The 20,706-nt window shown below is 34.6% G+C and overlaps 1 protein-coding gene and 3 long non-coding RNA genes across 6 annotated transcripts; 2 read left to right on the top strand and 2 right to left on the bottom strand.

Moving 5' to 3' along the window:
• Nucleotides 1-2,548: 2,548 nt before the first annotated feature.
• On the bottom strand, nt 2,549-3,319 carry LOC134199188 (uncharacterized). The gene is made up of 2 exons (XR_009973570.1): nt 3,075-3,319; nt 2,549-2,945 (listed from the first exon to the last, which is right to left on the bottom strand). It is a non-coding gene; the product is annotated as an uncharacterized LOC134199188 (long non-coding RNA).
• Nucleotides 3,320-6,357: 3,038 nt separating this feature from the next.
• On the bottom strand, nt 6,358-20,688 carry LOC101738411 (uncharacterized). 3 transcript variants are annotated; one of them, XR_009973464.1, is made up of 5 exons: nt 20,556-20,688; nt 9,954-10,097; nt 7,544-7,626; nt 7,251-7,386; nt 6,358-6,500 (listed from the first exon to the last, which is right to left on the bottom strand). XR_009973464.1 is itself a non-coding variant. In XM_004931230.4 (4 exons), the coding sequence occupies exons 1-4, from the start codon at nt 8,739-8,741 to the stop codon at nt 6,436-6,438; spliced, it is 309 nt and encodes a 102-aa protein (XP_004931287.1). In that variant the 5' UTR covers nt 8,742-9,117; the 3' UTR covers nt 6,358-6,435. The 3 variants fall into 3 exon arrangements, 1 of the variants encoding a protein (XP_004931287.1); XR_009973463.1 differs by having other exon boundaries at nt 9,954-10,125; nt 20,556-20,686; XM_004931230.4 differs by lacking the exons at nt 9,954-10,097; nt 20,556-20,688 and adding an exon at nt 8,717-9,117.
• Nucleotides 10,264-13,906, top strand: LOC101738274 (uncharacterized). The gene is made up of 4 exons (XR_209994.5): nt 10,264-10,301; nt 10,928-10,992; nt 12,474-12,612; nt 13,470-13,906. It is a non-coding gene; the product is annotated as an uncharacterized LOC101738274 (long non-coding RNA).
• LOC134199116 (uncharacterized) lies at nt 16,487-17,249 on the top strand. Its single transcript, XR_009973469.1, has 2 exons — nt 16,487-16,682; nt 17,067-17,249. It is a non-coding gene; the product is annotated as an uncharacterized LOC134199116 (long non-coding RNA).
• Nucleotides 20,689-20,706: the final 18 nt, after the last annotated feature.

Here is a 20,706-nt window from a genome sequence, read left to right as displayed (position 1 = left end):
CATAGTTTGTCTTTTTAAAATACAAAAAGCTCCGAAATAGCTTATAGTCGCATTAATTGAAACGAACTTATTTTAAAATTAAAAATTCGTTATTTATGCAGTGTCAAAAAAAAACAGTTAATTATTTTTCATTTAAACTTTCATGTTACATTTCTCGGTAAAACAAATATGTTTGTAGTAATTTACCTTGCCCATTCCAGGGTCTGCCGGAGATAATTCGGCCCAGTGAGGATTAATTTTAAGTACTAACAGTTCAATATTGCACATCGCTATAATATTTTTTTTGGTTAGTTACATTATTACCGAAGTTTCGTACTGGTTTTGTTTCGGGAAAACAAAAAGAGAAATTGCGGTTGTTCTTTAAACTGAAAATCGTTGTTGTGGATATCGTATAGTCTAAATCGTACCGATTGTGTTAGTTGTTGTTAATTGTTCCTACAAATTGGCAGTGACTTTAAGTTGTTATGATAAGATTGTGCTGTTTAATGTACCCGATATAAGATATTTATGTAGAAAATCGGGTCAATTTATGAACTCGTGTTGTCCTTGTACTTTCAGATGTAGTTTACTTCTGGTATTTTATTATTAATTCGGTTTATTAAAATCTATATCCTACTCTAAACTCTTATTTTTGCACATTTCTTTAGCGGTGTTTTCAACAGGTTCAGTTTTTTTTTTTATTTTTTTTTTATTGCTTAGATGAGTGGACGATCTCACAGCCCATCTGGTATTATGTGGTTACTGGAGCCCATAGACATCTACAGCGTAAATGCGCCACCCACCTTGAGATATAAGCTGTAAGGTCTCAGTATAGTTACAATGGCTGCCTCACCCTTCGAACCGAAACGCATTACTGCTTCACGGCAGAAATAGGCAGGGCGGTGGTACCTACCCGCGCGGACTCACAACAGGTCCTACCACCAGTAAAGGTAAACAGGAAACCAATTATGTGACTGGGTAGCATAAATGCATAATACGTCTATATTAAAATGTTTTTTTTTTCATATTGTCCTGTACTACTAAGTATAGTAAGTATCAGTTTGATGCCAGTACGTAAACTCTATGGAAGAGATATAAAGAAGTTTTATCCTGCAATTCTGTTAGATATCCTACATTTATGGTTATTTTTTTATTGCTTAGTTGGGTACACGAGCTCACAACCCGCCTGCTGTAATGTTAAGTGGTTACTGGAGCCCATAGACATCTACAACGTAAATGCCGCCACCCATCTTAAGATATAAGTTCTAAGGTCTCAAGTATAGTTACAATGGCTGCCCCTACCTACAAACCGAAACGCATTACTGCTTCACGGCAGAAATAGGTGGTGGTACCTACCCGCGCGGACTCACAAGAGGTCCCGCCACCTGTAATAACTTTTTACAAATATTAATTGAGTAAGAATCTTGTGTGATTACACGCTTTCATTTACAAAAGAAAATAATTCACGACGCAAACTTCCGTCATAGAGTCTTTTGTTTTTCAGAATTTTAGTCCCTCTTTTGCTCGAATCCGAACCTGGTTGAGGAGAGAGATGACAAGGTATAGCTTTAGTAATAGGTTTCGAAAGCCTACCCCACGAAACTTGGCGCCAGACAGGCGCTCGTCTGATTATCGACTGCTCACCTTATTCATTAGCTTACTGTATGATTAGAGCGAATATTTTTTTATTTATTTTTATTACACCTAGTGTTAAGTGGTTACCGGAGCCCATAGACGTCTACAACGTAAATGCCGCCACCCACCTTGACACTGGAGTTGTAAGGTCTCACTTTTTACCGTACAGCGGCTGCCCCACCCTTCAAACCGAAACGCATTACTGCTAAACGACAGAAATAGGCAGGGTGGTGGTAACTACCCAAGCGGACTCACAAGACGTCCTACCATCAGTAAAAGTTTATTTATTTACTTAAGCGACAGAAGTAACGCTACCTCAGCAGATCGAGTATGTCTTCTGCAGTATTATCGCAGCTTCCACATTAAACAGTAACAGCTACATCAACGAGACCATTGTAATTTAAATTTTAATGTATTTTGACTTAGATGTTATGTAATTGTATGTGAAATTTTATGGACTTAAGTTGCCTGAAATAAACGCATTTCATTCATTCATTGCCAAAAATATATAAAAACAATTGGCTGAAAAACTTATATCATTATTGCTGCCAAAGTTCTGCATACATTTTCTTTCCGCAAGTAAAAAGCTTACTAAATTTGCAACTCATTGTGATAAAATAACTGCATAATATGTATGTTTACAAGCAAGCAATGAAAGCTCTCGATAAAGCTTTGTTATTGCCTACTTGAACAGTCTTGAGAACAACCATCGTAAGTGGCTATAAATGGCTAAATGCCCCATAAATCTTCAAGTCTTGCTCCTTCGAGTGAAAAAAATGTTTTTAAGATATTGTCTTGTCATCAATTGTCATCAACAAATCGATGTTCTCTAAGGACCTATTTGTGATCGTGTGTATAATATTTGTTGCCCTAAATTGAATAACTATTGGAGGCTTAACAAGCGTAATGGGTTCATTAATATTCAACGCTAATATTTTGGTAACAATTTATTATTAGAAGAAAGTCCGCAGTTAAGTTCTCCCATTTTTTTTAATGAAAATGCAAATTAATTGTAAAAAAATGCTTACAAATGAATCATTCAAAGTATTGCACATTACTGACCACAACTTTTTCCTATATTTCTGACTAGCTGACCCGGCAGACTTCGTAATACCTCAATCGATAAATAAAAGACCTAAACTTTTGTATAAAATAAACTTAAAACAAACAAAAGGGATCCGTCACACGCAAATTGATAATATTCTAGTATTTGACATTGTAACCTTCAAGCCCGAACACATTATTGCTTTTCAGTTGAAATAGGCGGAATGATGCCATACTGCTATTTCAGAATACATCCTCGTTGAAGACGCTCTCTTCATAAAGATCATCTAAAAAACCAGTCAATATAAAATTTAAATACCCTGTGGCATTTCCAATAACAAAATTTTAAAGCTAAATCACAAAAGTCACTTTCTGTCATCAAGAGTATCAGATACTTGAATAAAAAAATAACTTACGTTACAGACGTTTTTTCCCGGTCAGAGTACCCCTCCGCATCGTCCATAAGGAGCTTCGTTCCAAAAATTAAAGAAAAATAAAATGACAGAACATAAGCCTCACCGTGTTCAGTAGAAAAAATACTGTGAAAAAAAAGGTTTACTACATGATCGGTACATAGTAAGGATCACAGCTTTACCATGTTTAGTTAACGCGTAGTACCACCCATAGCTCGCCGCGTGCGTCTTCATAAAGATAATGCCGGGCTCGGGCACCCCGGTTCCATTACACCGGCCACAATGCTCAATTAATAACTTCACTGATACTCCGGGCTAACACACAGTGAGATTTATAATCGAAATAAAATATATTTTTAAAATATTCGTTTTATATTTGTACTGTGCTTTTTTTATTTATTTACGTCGTAGTGATGAAAAGGACTGTAGGTTTAATGTCGAAATGTGGACCTTTTTCATATATCATTGTTTGCTATAAAATTGGAAATAATTTTCGGGGTCAAACATAAAAATAACCAAAAACATGTTCAAATTTCAGTCAATTTTCACGAATTCATTCAATATTAATATAATAATAATTTCATTCAATGCGTGGATGGATGTGTGGAATAACGAGAATGGATAGATTACGGAATAAATATGTTAGAAGAAGTCTGAAAGTGGCACCTGTGACAGAGAACCTAAGAAGTGTGCGTTTGGGATGCTATGGACATGTGATGAGACGAAATGAAAATGGGGTTGGTAAGAGAATGTTAAGGAAGGATATAGAGGAAGAGGTAGACCTAAGAAGAAATGGATGAAGTGAAAGACGATATGGGTAAAGGGAAATGAGCGAAGAAATGGTATATGATAGAAGAGTATGGAAGGAGAAAACATGTTGCGCCAACCCCAGGTGGATAATGATGAATAATTTCATTCAATATTCGAAATTTCATTCAAATTTCTACGAACTATAGACGAATTAAAATTTCTGAATACATATTGCTTGTGTGCAAACAATGTAATTTACGTAAAGTGGCTTAGCGTTCAAGAAGAGATGTATGTATGTACATCGAAATTCGACAGGCAGAATAAAATGGAAAAACATACAAATAATTGTTGATGCCAATATATTAGATGTGGAAAAGTCAAACTTAGCCATATCCAATGTACAGAAAATCAAAAGTCTGAATCTTTTTAGAGAGTCTTTAACTTTTATTATCTTTTGTATTTAGAGAGAGATTATTTCGAATCTACTACCACTAGTCGACACCCCTGGTCAACGTTGATACCATATTGCGTTAACGGCCAGTTGAGGGCTTTCATTGTTCAATAACATCGGATAAACTGTAAACAGTTCAATTTTCCCGCAGATCAGGTATTACCAGTCCGTTTTTTGCTTACATTTTAATAACGAGCTTCACATTTCAGATACGCATGCTTACATTGTCCATAACAAGTGTTCAATGATGGTTTTAGATTATTTTAAATTAGAGGGGTTTATTTTGGCCTAGAGCGGTTGAAGATACTACGCTCAGTTTAGTTTAGCTCAGTTGCCCATTAATATTTACAATTTCAGATGCATAACTTCCGCCTACTGCGTCTGCTGTTATATACAACTAGCTTTTGCCCGCGACTACGTCCGCGTGGAATAGTTACTTTGGCATAACGCTAAATTTTACCTCATTTACGTAGTAAGTGAAAATATTTTTGCATCATAGAATGATAAGGAACTATTTAAACCCCTTTTTTGAAACATTCTTTATTGGTGCTCCATTTGTATTGGCCTTACCGTGATGTTATATAGCCTATACTTCCTCGATAAATGGGCTATCTAACGCTGAAAGAATTTTTCAAATCGGATCAGTATTTCCTGAGATTACCGCGTTCAAACAAATAAACTCTTCAGCTGTATAATATTAGTATAGATTTATTTATTTATTTCCTATGTAGGCAGTGGAGCATATACAGTCTACCTGATGATGAGTAGTTACCGTCGTCCGTGGACGTCAGCAATACCAGAGGCAAGGCCAAGCCGCTGCCTACTGCTGATGATATTTCATGGAATTAAATAGAAAAGACTTTTGAGAAAACAGTACGGATGAATTAAGTGATTGTAGAAAATAATCCTACTCCAGCTTTGTGTGATAAAAGTGATTTTAGTATCATGTCAGACGTCACATGCTACGTAATTAGAAAAAAATCCCAAAATAACACATAAATGATATTAATTTAAATGTAAAGATATTAGAGCTACCAAATTAAACTGCCGCTTCATACTCTGAATGATGCTCTTTGACTACATTTAAATTTTTGTGTTTGTTTTTCAATATATAGTAAGAGACTTTTAAAAAATATATATTTTTGGTACACACGTGCCGGTTGAAGTGGTCTTATGAGTAATAAATAAATTAGATAACATTTTCTAAGTATTTACATAAATAATTCCAGGAATGTGTAGCGGCATACATCGATTGTATTATACCGTGTCCCGGGTACAGCTAAGTTCAGAATTAAAAATATTTTTTACTGCTTTGAGATTGAACACGGCTTGTGATACTTCATCCATTAATACTAACTCTGTAAAACCGTCTGTACTACAGGTTCTTTGCCTTATCGCCGAAGGTAAGCCTTACTAAGCCGAATGCCAAGCACACAGAAATCTTCTAAATAAAATGGACATCGTTGACATAGCTGAACTCAAGAATAAACTGTAGTAAATTGCAGTAAATTACGCAAAACTAAAAACGCATAAGCGTAAAGATCATCAACCTACATGATGTAATAAAATAAAGTTTTTCTTCTGTAAACTGAATAGTCAACAAACAAACACATCGGTTTAATTGATAAGGGCGGCATTATAAAGTTTTGAACAAATGCTTAAAACTTTTTTCCGTGATTGTACTAAATGCCAAACACGTACCTCCTGTCAAATCGGTAGGTTCAAACAGTGCGTTGTTTGCTTGTGAACTCTAGACGGTCACTGTGAGATGTTGGGGACATAATTCAAAAATAAATAAATACCGTATTGATATTTAGGCTATCCTTTTCATCTTTTTCTATATTTAATGATCTATAATTTTCTAAAGCTAAACAAGCTTATAAATCACATTCGCAATACCAAGAGTACATGCATTTAGCCTTAATTGAAGTGGGGCTGCCTGAAGGGACTCGTTGGAAAATTATGAATTTGAAATTTCGATTTCTCGTCTAAAGGGTGCGCCAAGAAGTAACCCCTCTGACTCCTCAAAATTTGTTTCCGTAATTTGTTGGAAAACTAAAATATCCAGCCAAAAAAATTATTAAATAACTGATGAAATTCATTTTTTATTTGAAACTTAGTCTAGCATCATATAATTAATTAGTTTAAAGTAGAATTTTAAATTCAATCCATCCTTTCTGAGGCAGCAGCTTCATATTTGCAAACATCCATTTTCACGTGACGATATTCTGAAAGATGTTAAGATGTATTATGGTTAGTAGAAACAAACACTTGTTTAACAACAACAATTGAATCCAAATGTCGATTGTCGAAAATGTTTTATTAATTTGACTTTCACAAAGATAGCGAAAGATAGATTTCGATTAATCCAACGAGCATACGACCCACTGGATGGTAAGTGGTTGCCGCCGCTCGTGGAAGTCTGGAAGTCGTGGAATAGTAACAGGGGCAGAGCCAAACCGTCACTTATAGCTAGAGATTTAAATGTCAAATGTAATAAAGGTAGTCGTCGTGGCCTAACGGATAAGACGTCCGGTAAATTCGTGTTGAGCGATGCACCGGTGTTCGAATCCCGCAGGCGGGTACCAATTTTTCTAATGAAATACGTACTCAACAAATGTTCACGATTGACTTCCACGGTGAAGGAATAACATCGTGTTATAAAAATGAAACCTGCAAAATTATAATTTGCGTAATTACTGGTGGTAGGGCCTCTTGTGAGTCCGCGCGGGTGGGTACCACCACCCTGCCTATTTCTGCCGTGAAGCAGTAATGCGTTTCGGTTTGAAGGGTGGGGCAGCCGTCGTTACTTGAGACCTTAGAACTTGTATCTCAAGGTGGGTGGCGCATTTACGTTGTGGATGTCTATGGGCTCCAGTAACCACTTAACATCAGGTGGGCTGTGAGCTCGTCCACCCAACTAAGCAATAAAAATAAAAAATAAAATGTAAAATGTCTCAATATCAAACTTTACTAACGCTTCTTCTCGTCACAATTGTACTCGTAAAGATCGCAGTTATCGTTAAACATTCTTGAAATACCGAGAGAGTCCTGCCCGCATACCGGAACGAAGTCATGTTGACACTGATCAGCTATTTTACAGAAATTGATTACCTGAAAACATCATGAAAATCGAAATAAATATCGTAGATTGCAAAAGGGACCTCGACCACGAAACAAAATTCAAAAACGTTTGTTCCACCTTAACAAACAGAAATTTAAAATGTTACAATACATTGAAATCGAGCTCACTAAAATAGACGATTCTTACCGGTTCTAAAGGAAAAAAATAATCTTCTGCTTCTATTTCTACGTGACACCAAACTTCTGCGGCCAATCCTGTGATTATCAAACCTAAAAACAGAATTTATCTAGAAAATATTATTTTAGTACAATGCTGCTTCGAAGGCATGTGCTAGGGTAGGAAATGGCTTTCAATCGTGGTGTGTCCTATACATTCTACTAGCTTCATTAGTCCCATTGTATCATTAGTTCGTCTAAGGAAATAAGAAAAACTATTTATCTATTCACACATTATCAATTGTCTTGGCTAGGTTATTCAACAGCCCCAGAGGTGATTTCAATAGAAATTTTGGGAGTGGAATTAGTTAAATTCCATTTTAGTGGAAAGATTTTTGGAAATTTCATCTCTGAAGAAGTAAAATAAAATACAATGAGGCTATGAAGTTTTCTAGAAACACGTGTACATATACTTTAGCTTATTTCAAATTTTACACCCTTAAGAGCGTGAATAAGGGATTGAAGTTATAGATAGGTAATATGTATTTTGACCTATATGTTTGTCCTCTATGAGTTTCTAATCCGTTCAATCAATTGTGAAGAAACTCCATATAGGTACTTGAAAACATTTATTCTCTTTACCATTATCGTACGAAAAAGTTGCGCATGAGCAATTTCAGGAAATCTACAATCTTCAAGCAATTAACAATATTCATATTGTAATATGAATGGATTTCGCTAGGACTTCGGAATCAGTCATATAAAAAATGGTATTAACAAGTCCCGTCTAATTTCCAATAGCATTAAGCCTTTTTTCTTCATCTGCTGTTACAATATTGTTCGAGTTCACAGTAAACCCTGTCACTAGTCCCCAATATATTTTGGTTGTAGTTTTCTTTATGGTTTTCTTTATTACTTCTTTCTTTTAATTGAATAATATATTTTATTTCATGAAAATCCACTGCATTGCCTATAGCTGCCACAAAGCATTCACTAATACCAGTTCTAAGCACGGAACAGCCGTCATATAATACCACAAAATACATGTGAACTAAATCGGACGCTGCAATGTATCATCACACTACTGGACACAGCCCTTCCCCCAAGGTTTGCGATACTGATCAATCGAAACGCATATAAAAAAAACAAAATTAAGTTTTAATTTACACAGATTAAGGTAGAAAGTTCAACAGTAATAACTCACTTGTTAATAATTTTCTGAAGTACATAATGAAAACACGACCGAGGGTAGTAAGGCATAACACTGATCTAGTTTGGTGGCTCGGTGTATGTTTACATAGACGAATGAAAACATTTGATGTTCCAACGGATGTTGGGTTATAACAAACATTTCATGTTGAAAATATGTGTCTAGTTAGTTAAAACTTAGGCAGGAGTTCTCAACTTTTGTCTACGCCATATTATAAAATTAAAACTTAGCTGCCAGAATCTTGACACATTGGGTGGAATCTTTAACTGTGATTTTTTTATCAAAAAGGTAGCAACTGCAGCGTTCCCGTGGCTAGAATTTTCCTAATTTACAAAAATATAGAAGGCCCTACAATAACATTTGCCATTAGCAAACTATGTTCGAAACCAATCTGTGGATTTTTTAGTTTTTACCACAGCAACAGGGGCCGCGATTTGATGGTGCCTTCGCGACTTGACGTCTGTCACTTCTGCTTGCTTCTCGAACGGGACGGTACCCTCGTGTGTGACGGTCTTCGCTACGGTTTTTCATTATCACCTTTCCTTATCCATCCTCGACCTAAAGCCTTCTCCCTAAGTGATACGGCGTGATTCGACGAGGTCATCGGTTCCGGTGAGTGATTACACAATATTTTGTTAAAAAAGTATATACGGCGCCGCAGATCGCGGCACGTGTTCGACGGGCACCTCGTGTTGGTTTCCGGAGCCCTAGGCTGCCACGAGGGCGCTGGGTTCGGATCGAACAAACGAGATGATTGATTAGATTGAATATTAAGCTGTTGATGCTAAAGACCACTCACTATAATAATAATCATATAGCAGCTGATAGTCTAATTCTGAACATAGACCGTGCCCAATTTTTTTACACCGCATTTTTTTTTTAATTGCTTAGATGGGTGGACGAGCTCACAGTCCACCTGTTGTTAAGTGATTACTGAAGCCCATGGACATCTACAACGTAAATGCGCCACCCACCTTGAGATATAAGTTCTAAGATCTCAGTATAGTTACAATGACTGCTCCACCCTTCAAACCGAAACGCATTACTGCTTCACGGTAGAAATAGGCAGGGCGGTGGTACCTACCCGCGCGGACTCACAAGAGGTCCTACCACCAGTAATGTTATTAAAAAACCAGAGTTCCTCTGTAACACCGGTAACCAATAACTCCTACAACACTGTATAGCTGAAAACCAACAACTGCTTACTAGTTATAAATAAATATAAAATCACCTCCTCCTCCGTGCGTCGTATTCCTCAGTTCTGAGGGTCGTGACCTTTACTGAGCACTTTTGTTAGGACTATGTTCCTCCATTCACTTCTGTCATCCGCGCAGTGGATAACGACATTGATACTGGATTCCAAAGTCGTCTTAATCTGATCGGATAAATGTGCATCTATGTTTCTATTATAAAAAACAAATAAAATTTTAAGAAAACAACGGTTGAGCTTCCCTGTCAATTATTAAACTAGCCTCAGAACAATTAATTTTGAACAATACATAACAATATGAAATCTTTGAACAATATAACTAGAGTAATTCATATTAGAACGAAATGTGGGTTACACTACTCATTCACTGTGAGTTGTTCATATAATTGTTTCGATACACGTGTAAGGAAATCACTACCGAAATCGAAAAACCAATCTTCTATTACCTTATATAAACGTAAAATCATATTCAATTATTGAGCTAGGAAAAATATGATATTTCTATAATACATTAAAGAATAATAAAATTAATGCTTAGTTTGAAAAGTCATCATCATTGTCATCATTATTTCCTCTGTGTCACCCGGTTTTAGCTTGAACTAAGCGACCAATGGTTAAGGTTAACCCATCACATTAAATAACAACCAGCTAAATCCAAAAAATAACAGACAATTAAACAAATTGACCACGTTAACATAAATAAAGATAACGCATAGAAAAATTAACTAATTTTATATTTATCTATATGGAGGACTGAACTTAGAGCGAAGAGTGTGTTAAGTGGTAATTGAGCCCAAAAACCTTACTACGTGAATACCGCCACACCTTCAGAGAAGAGGTCGGAGCTTAAACTTTAAAGTATTACGACTCTTTCACCCTTCAAACCGGAATGTATTAATGCTACGCGGTAGGAATATACAGAATGGTAGTCCCTATCCATGGTGCCAAAGTCTTTATGATACAAACCACTAAAACAATTTCATAATTTATTTCAGATACCATTACACTGTGTTTTGGATCAATTACTTGTCATTTACCACAGTATGCGTCGACACCGTCTGTAAGTATAATTTCCATATTTATTGTAGATACAGATTTGCTGTTTATTTCGACATCAAATAATATAGTTTACTCCCTGTTTATCGATTCGATGAATTTCACATGTTTCAAATATATCTAATTATGTACATTTTGAATAATGTACTTACTACACCATCGCGAATAACCTGTCGCATTCTGCTGCAAAAGTTTCCTTTTGATGGGTTAAATCATTCAATTAAGACTTGGGTTGCATATCTCAAAGTTGTTATTGATATTCCAATTGTGATATCTCACCCGGTGACTACTGAATATCAAAGGCTCTTTCACCCATTTTACCAAAGTTATTTTAAGACAAAAACAAGGTACTATGTCATTCATTGGATTATAATGACACTTAGTTATTGTCCTTAATAACGCAATCTGTCATCGTGTAATCAGCATTTAGGTATAGTCACAGCGGGATATGGCCAAGAATAAAAGAACGTCTTGGTGATTTGAAACTGATTGAGTTGTGGACTTCAATTAGTTTATTTCCTAAAGATAATTATTTACCTATTCTAGAACAAGACGCAAAAATCGCAATTTAGTTTGACTGCAGAAACCATCTTCATAAATTTGTATATAATTTAGGGTTGTTTTTCAAACTTCAAACTATCAGTCTCTTGCTTAATTGCACATCTGAAACATTTATTTTACATTTTCCATATTTCCCAATCTTTATACATATATATATATATATATATATATATATATATATATATTTATTTATTTCTTTTGTGCGTGTGTTTGTCATTGAACTCGTCCTAAATGGTTGGACCGATTTTAATGAAATTTTCTATATACCTTCAGGTGGATTCGAGAATGGTTTAGATTTACAATTTATTATCGGTATCGGTATCTAGGTTATTTATCTTTCCTAGAAATAATTTACAATATGGCAAAACAACGTTTGCCAGGCCAGCTAGTATTTTATAATATAAATACGTAAAGTACTGTTATACGGAATTGAAAAAATATCTTTTTAAAAAAAGATTTTATTGACGAAATTTAAAATTTGATTTTTTTTTTTTAATTTTTTTTTTTATTATTTAAAATTTAAATTTAATTTTAAAAATTTATAAAATAGAGATTTCACGACGATTAATGACGGAAACCGTGCCGTGTGGAATTAGGAATAGGACTGACGGGATAGGGAGGGGATTGTTCTCTAATAAAGGATCATAACTGCTGATGCTATTCGGGAAAGGTGATGATGAAAGCAAAGCCAGGAACCAGAGGGTATCATAACAGTACGTTTTATAGTTGAAATACAAACGTAAATCGAAAAGTAATGAAAACATTAATAAGCTGTAAAACTTTTCGAACGTGAAAATAATCAGTTTGAACCAGATATTGCAAAACTGATAAAAGAAATGCATACGTACATTTAGGTAATACAATATATTAAGTTTTGCTACAGAAAAAAAATCTTGACTCAATTGGATAATAATTTTTTTTCAGAACAAAATAGATCAGTTCTGTGTATTAGCAGAGTCTTGTATTCACGACACAATAGCGGTTTGCGGCAGAATGGGCGAAGAAAAACGAACCTTTTTGGATCTCTGTGATATGTTGGAGTATGCTTGCGATTCCAATCAAAGTAATTCATATGATTCAATCACTAAAAATCGCTATATGGAAGCGAGATTCAGTATTAAGTATTTCAGTACATTCAGATTCAATATATTAAAGTCAAAAGATCTCACATCATGTTTCGCAGTAGAAATAGCCTGTCGGAAGTGTCGGATCGTGCTCATTTGATAAAATGTTAATAATAACAATAGTTAATTCATTTATACGAACCGAGGGAAAAAAAATGCAGTAACGCACAGATAATAAGTTTTAATTACAAATGGTGATTAGAATTCTTGTGGGCGTCACGCTGCCTATTTATACTGCGAAGCAATAATGCGTTCCAGTTTGAAGAGCTTAGCTTTTTTTACTGGTGGTAGGACCTTTTGTGAGTCCGCGCTAGTAGGTACCACCGCCCTGCCTATTTCTGCCGTGAAGCAGTAATGCGTTTCGGTTTGAAGGGTAGGGCAGCCGTTGTTACTAAATGAGACCTTATAACTCATATCTCAAGGTGGGTGGCCATTTACGTTGTAGATGTCTATGGGATCCAGTAACCACTTAACACCAGGTGAGCTGTGTGCTCGTCCACCCTTCTAAGCAATAAAAAAAAAGAGCTGGCCAGCTGTTGTACTGTAGAATTGAGACTTCGAACTCATGACTCAAGGATGTTGACGATATTTATATTGTTGATGTCTATGGACGCTCGGTAATCACTTAATACCACACCGTGTGGGCCATGAGCTAGTTAACTGCGTGAGCAATAACAAAAATTATAGGACACATAAGAAAAAATCCAACAATACAATTAACAGTTTAATTAAAGAAAAAGTTTTTTTTAGAATAGCTAGCCGTCCGTTTGTATTAAATAATGTATTTATTTTACAGTTTACACTCACATAGACGACACGCCCGAATGTCCATCTATAAAAAATCCTAACTAAAAATAAACAATATAAATTATAGCACTTATATTTGGTCCATAAACAACGCTGTAACGAGCAAGCAATCTCTCCATGTATCACAAGCCGAGCGAAACTCAGACGCGAAACTCTTTGCAAAAAAAGGATCTTAACTTAAATATGTGTTTAAGTATCATTACGGTAATGCGCTTAGCCTGACCCGAGATCTTGAGAGGGAGATGGTGTTATTTGTGAAGGAACACGCAAGAAAAAGACGGACAACGCTCGAAGGTTGACCGGGTAACAGGTTGAAGCAGACAGAATAAGTATAGCAAAGTAAGTTAGTCCGTGGACGAGACGCATCTTGAGCTGGTTTCACTGATGTTCTAAACTTTAATTAAAATAAATTTAGTTTTATTATAAGACACTTGTTTTCTTTCCTCAATTTTATTCGGCAGAATTTACATACCTTGATATTTTCAAACGTAGTTCAATCTAAGCTCCCCTTTCTTCCTAGCAGCGTTATTTTTTTAATTTTTTTATTAAATTACTAAGCGCTGGTTAAAATAAAATTAACCAGAGCACAGTACAACACAGCCAACAGCGCCGTGAGAAAGCTACAATTTGAACAAGCCATAATTAGCGAGCGCAGTATTAAATCACGATCGGCCTGCCCTGGGTCGATCAGACCCTCGGATCAACTATAACAGGTGGAACCGCTGGGTCAAGGACTCGAAATTGCTTGAAAAATGCGGTCTTGTATCAAGAATCAAGTTATTAGCCAGTTTTATTCCTGTATGGTTTTTTAAAAATGAAAGTTATTTTTACATAATACAAAATTAATATCACCGTTGAACATACGATTTAAAATTAACGAAATAATAAAATATACAGAATGCCGTCTATACAAGATAGCCCAAGTGGTTAACATTAGATTTACTAATTCAATATGGTATCCATTTATAATCAAATATTTTTTACCTCGTAAAAATTTATACATTTTTAAAATTTATTTATTTTAAATACATAGGTATGTCGAAAATGTTTGGAAACATGGAATGCCAATTATCCAACAATTATTATTATGAAACAAACGACATATTTTTGTCATAATTGGTGCAACACAATGGGGATTTACTATTTATTACTTATTTATTGAAAAACGATGATCAGGAATCAAATGTTTTAATGGTTTTTTTTTAATCATATATCTTTATCTTTATTTGTCCTCAAATGATGTCATCATTAACTTTATTAAGATTGTATGGCTTTCCAACACAGTTTTTTAAATTCAACTCAACCCTGACATCAGAAGGCAGGGCAGGCAGACTTAAATACTTTTAAGACACCTCTATCATTATGGTATAACATTGTGAATATATTTTCAGAGACAGCGTAATAAGTTCGTAGGAACAATAAAAATATTTGTTAAATGTATGGATGGCATCTATAGGAATATTAAAGGAGTAAGTAACATGTGAATATTTCATAAACTAAATCAATTAAAAAAAAAAATTAATTATTAAAAAAATATTTTATAAATAAAATGATTATAAAATAAATTAACAAAAAAAATTAAAAAATTAAATTAATAAAAAAAAAAAATAAAAAAAAAAATGGCTTGTCTTATTTTTTTGTCTGTAATTAATGCTCTTATAAGTGTTTATATAAGATTTTGATACAAACTGCCTAGACTATGTTTAGAAAAAGAAACGTTTATGTCATTAGGCATTTCCTAAGCTATATTTTTCAAGAGCTTTACCGAGAACCTAAATCCAATAATGATCGAATGATTCATCTCGATATTCCGCGAACAACTTAGCCGTCAGTCGGAAGAGCTAATAGCTCGTAATCCGAAATACGAATGCCTTGTAATCTTTCAATTTTGTTGAATAAATAAAATTGCATGTTAGATCTCGTGTTGTTACGACTCTATCTTTAAAAACGTATTCTAAGTGAGGTATGTCTGAATAGCCTATAAGGTCGGACAGGTTAACCCAAATTATTGAAATAAAAGGACTTGAAGTAGTTTGGATAGCCTTCATCATCGTGACGATAGCCTTCTGGAGTAAGATTTTTAAAATATAAACTTTACCGTACATGACTTAAAAGTTTATTTCCATTCGTATAAATTACAAAAGAAATCAATCACAATTAATTATTGCCATGAGAATGTCAAAGTCATTTAATTATTGTTAACTAGAGGTCCCGCAGTAGTCGAAATTCGACTATAATTAATTGAAATTATAAGTTCGTACACTATTATGATTCTATTTTCAAAGACTATTTATTATACTTCTATAATCACAACTTTCGCCAAAACTACACTACAGAAAAATAATATTTAATCTATTCTCAATTTGACCACTAACATCAAGAACAAAAGTTTGACAATAAATAAATAGTAGGTATGCACGCGTGTGTGCGTCAAATATATGGTAGTGTGTGTAATGATTTTTTATTGATTTAATGTATTTCTAGGCATAATTTAAAAAAAATTTGAATTTGGCATTCCTTCTCTATATTCTCTATCAGTGTGGGAAAGGAGACGGAAAATCGTGGGCCAAAAATGTAATAACTTGGAATGTAGTCTAAAAAATTTGTCATATTTTTTTATATAAGAATATAAAAAATCACCTCAATCCTCTTTCTGGGACCGGAGAAAAATGAGAAAGTTAGTTTTTGTCGGTATAACGGTGTGATCGATTTAATTAATCGATTACAGGATTATAAAAAGAAAAACATTGCACTAGGTAATTAATGCAAAGTAATTAGATGAGCGATTTATACTTGTTGTATACAAGTGCGGTATACGCCGGATTTAATTGCGATTATATACATAAATGAAGAAAAAGTCTATTATTACTTAACAAAGTAATATGATTATCGATTTCAAATCGATTAAAATCGATTATATTTTTGATGACCGCTTTGACAGTAAGCTGACATGACGTTTGTTCATAGATTATACAATTATTTTTTGGCGCTGGTTTTAAGCAGCCATCAATGGACCAACGAATTTAGTCCTGAAATTATGTTGAGGATACCCAAAGTGAATTTGGATAAGAAAATAAAGTTAAGCTACCACTTCTGCTGCCGATAGATGATGGAGAAGTATTGGTAGTAAAGCAGGAAGGGTAGAATCACACCTGATCACTAACTCTGGAATGTATATTTTTTGTACTAGTAGCCAGTTGAGGTTAGACTCAGCGGAACCCATTGATATCACACCGTAAAAGCCACCGACTACCATTCAACCAAATTAAAGTGTATCTAGAATATTCTAACACAAGACATAAAGTGTTTTCTTCGATTTTCCCGATTCATACAAATAATTAACAATACTTTTACGATTTGATGTCGCATTTTTATTGTCATTATATTTCCTATATTTTGGATACTTAACTTTTTTCGTGCTCAATATAATTATTATAAAAAACGTGAAAGTTGTTTTCACAAGTAATACAGTGTTTCGTAAACTGGCTTGTTATCAAATACTTTTCCTATTTTGCCAATTAGTTGAACCAACTGATCGATTTCTGATTGAATCAATAACTAAAAATAGTTTGTTTGTGTGTTTCAGGAGATTCCATCTCGAAGTAACCTTTAACCGACACAGTCTTGGTTCCGATCTTGATGACCTGTTTAGTCCAAAACGGACGATATAAGAACGCACCCTTTGCGGCGCACACCGCTATGATTCCTAGTAAAAGAACAACATAAGTACATTCATTGACAAAATTACTAAGGCTTCTTGAAAACAAAAGTATTTTATTACTTAACATTTTCTTATCAAGTTTGACTTAGGTGAAACTAGTTCACTTAGGTGAACTAAGGAATGAGTTTAAAAGTGGTCACATTTGTTCGTTTATTGACAAATCGCTTATCAAGAGCATATGTGACAGAGTTAAAATGGCTTAATTTTCTACCAGACTAAATAGATTAAATACAAATATATATCAGCAAAGAAACATAAAATAAGAATCAATTTCGAGCCGTGTCATTACTAAATGCGCTGTGACGTATCCTAAAATCTAAAGCTAATAGCAATTGTATTATGCTATAATGCCACCCTACCCTTTAACCTAAATCAAAGGACTGGATGCGAATGGCTGCGAAAAGAGACTGAAAAGAATGGAGTGTATATGAAAATACCTACACTCAGCATTGGGTGGACACAGGTTGAAGAAGACAATAACTGCTTCGCAGCAGAATTACGCTAAGAATACGACTAAGCTACGCCAATTTATATATACATTTTTTTTACAAATAAATGGATGAGCTCACAGCCCAACTGGTATTAAGTGGTTACCGGAGCCCATAGACATCAAGAACATAAATACCACCACCCACCTGGAGATATGATTTCTAAAGTCTCAGAATAGTTACAACGGCTGCCTCACCCTTCAAACCGAAATGCATAACTGCTTCACGGTGGAAATAGGCAGGGTGATGGTACCTGCCCATGCGGACTCACAAGAGGTTATCATTTTATGCTATTTCCACTTTTAAAACCACAAACACCAAAAAAATGTTCGTACGCCTAATTCAAAATCACTTTCGAGCATGGCCATACACCGGGTAGTTAGATAATAATCGTCCATCCTAATAACCGGGTCGGTACCTTTGTCTATTGTTTACATTAGGGTGGTTCAGTACGTGATTTTGGTGGTCACGCCGGCATCTTTACTGGAGACCCCCCGGCTTTTATTATTAAATACGTCGTCATTGTGACGACTTGATTGTATACAGGACGTCAATGATCTTGTTATTGAATCTAATAAAAACATATCGAAAATTTACTATGGCGATCCTATATAATGACAAGATAATGAATTGCAGTAGCACAGTATAGAAAGGAGATAGTGATTTCTTTAAATGTAAACTTCAAGACCAGGATATGAGATAAAAGTCGGTGCAAAAATATTCAATCTTGACAATACTTAAAAAATGCAATTTTCTAAAAGAAGTTAACTATTGAGTTGAAAATTGAAAAATTCATTAACATAGGTATTTCTTGAAACTTTCTACCGTAATCACATTAAAATGACATATATTGTGATAAAAAAAAAACAAATTTAATCCAAAAAGTTTTGAATGAATTCCTACTTATATATCAAAACAGATAATGACTCGTTTGATTCTCATTTATCTATGATGACTTTAATTGAATATGCAATTTCGAAAAAGGCATATCTCTATATACTGACGTTTAAGATAATAATTCCAGTACTTTTTCAATTGCTAAATTAAGACTAAAATGTATCTCAAAGGTTAATATTTTAAATTTTACACTGCTTTAGAAAATAATCAGTTTTTTTCATTTTACATTTTCAGAGATGTGCCCTTTTCGAAATTACATATTCAATTAATTTGTCATTTTCTAATAGACATATTACAGCACCCTGTATATCAGGTGAGGGTGCGTGCGCGGCTCAACACAGCACGTGGCTCAGTTTAGTGGCACGTGAGTCGCACGCTAATGACACACTGTCACCACCACCGGCCACTAGACGACGAAGCCAAGACTTGACGTGATCACCTTTTTGATGTACCGCCTGTACTACGAAAATAGGTAGCTATTTTGTTCTTTGAAAACTTAGGGTACAATCAAGTGTAGGATTTTTTTAATTCAGAATCTCAAGCATTCGGGTTCTGAGAAATTCAAAGTGGGCAGCGAGGTTGTCTAAGTACCTAAAGCAACAAAACAATCTTAATTACCAAACTTTATTATAAATAAACCATTAGCAATCCAGTTTTATTTGCATGTGGACTCTTATTTCACATCAATGATATTAAGCATGTTAAAGCGGTTTCAGGCGTAAGTTTCAGAATTTCGTATCTAGAATTGGATATCTATCTATGAACATTGATTAATTAGGTATTTTCCATCGCATTTTAGGCTTAATTATCTAGGTAGTAAATTCCTCATACAAACAAATTCAGAATTTATGATGAAAAAAAAACGACAAAATCTGACAATTCAAATATATCCCGATCTCATAAGATGTTCAGATAACCCTTTATCCGCGTACCTCGGTAGCAGCCTTCGGGCGAAACACAAACCCTTAAAATGTCTTGCAACGCAACCTTAAAAACTTGTTTGTATTTTTTTATTGCCTTTATCGCTTGATGAAAACGAAAGTGACGCTCGTCATTAACGGGCTATGGTCTCATGAGTCCCAGACTATGATTCTATCGTTTGAATACGCATGATCAAAATAATATATTTCATGATGCGTTGACATTCAATTATCTGTTTTTTTTAGCTGCGAATTGAATTAACACTCCTGAGCCAAGAGAACGGCCAGTTTGTTAGGTTATGTATCATAGGCGCTTTAAAATATCACCCGAGATTATCAGCCCTAATAAACTCTCTCTCTCTCGTAAGAAGTGTACAATAGTTGAACAATTTTTCCTATTTCTGAAGATGAGCAGACGTTAAGACAAAAGTATCCAAATCCAAAAGTTGCCAGTTTTTGTCAATAACTGCTTTCTTATGATGGTCTTCTGATTACTTCGTGGTTTCAATAAGTAGAATGCGTAGGAGAGCAAGGTGATAATAGAGTACGCTCAGAACAGTGAAAAGACAAATTGATTTCATCATTGTTAGGGTAGGACCTTTTTTACTGCGATAGCTTTAAATTCATTTTTATTTTAAGACCTTCCCAGGTGTTTTGTTAAATCTATCATATATTTTTGTGATATTCGCCAAACGTACCATAACCCGATTCCCATTTGAAATGATTAACTGTGATTCCAGATTTATTAGAGAATTTAAATAAAGATGGGCGAAAACTACCAATTAGTAGTCACTATGAACGCTAGTAATAGCTTAACGAAAGTATTTGATGAAGTATTGAAGATTCTAGTGGGAAGTAGATGCAGTCAGTAATCACTAATCCCTTTACCAAGAAGTATAATGTAAAGGAGATTATACAGATCCTCTGAACTCTTGAGAACCACAACCCAACAACTAATAAATAAAAAAAAAAGAACATGCAAGCCAGCCTAAGCTGAACGATTTCTGTAAACAACATTATTATGCAAGAAAATAAAAAAAAAAACTGACCGCTTTAACCGCATGCACTATTCGCGCAGTAAACAACAGGATTGGTTCTAAAAAAAAAAAACTAAGTAAAACATTTCCATATCTCTCGTTAAGCCCAATCAAGCTCTTATTACAGCATCTACGTTACTGTGCAATTGAACATCAGCGAAAA

The sequence above is a fragment of the Bombyx mori genome, chromosome 7 (assembly GCF_030269925.1).
Source record: "Bombyx mori chromosome 7, ASM3026992v2".
In the NCBI taxonomy this organism is placed as follows: domain Eukaryota; kingdom Metazoa; phylum Arthropoda; class Insecta; order Lepidoptera; family Bombycidae; genus Bombyx; species Bombyx mori.
The sequence above is the reverse complement of the archived record's forward strand: the minus strand, read 5'-3'. Positions and strand labels throughout refer to the sequence as shown.

Bases quoted from the DNA above. Each gene is read 5' to 3' on its own strand.
- LOC101738411 (XM_004931230.4), bottom strand. From the start codon at position 8,741: ATGTACTTCAGAAAATTATTAACAA. The intron at 7,387-7,543 runs GTAAGAATCGTC...TGATGTTTTCAG, and splicing joins ATTTTTTTCCTTTAGAACCG to GTAATCAATTTCTGTAAAAT. The intron at 6,501-7,250 runs GTTAGTAAAGTT...AACATCTTTCAG, and splicing joins CAATTGTGACGAGAAGAAGC to AATATCGTCACGTGAAAATG.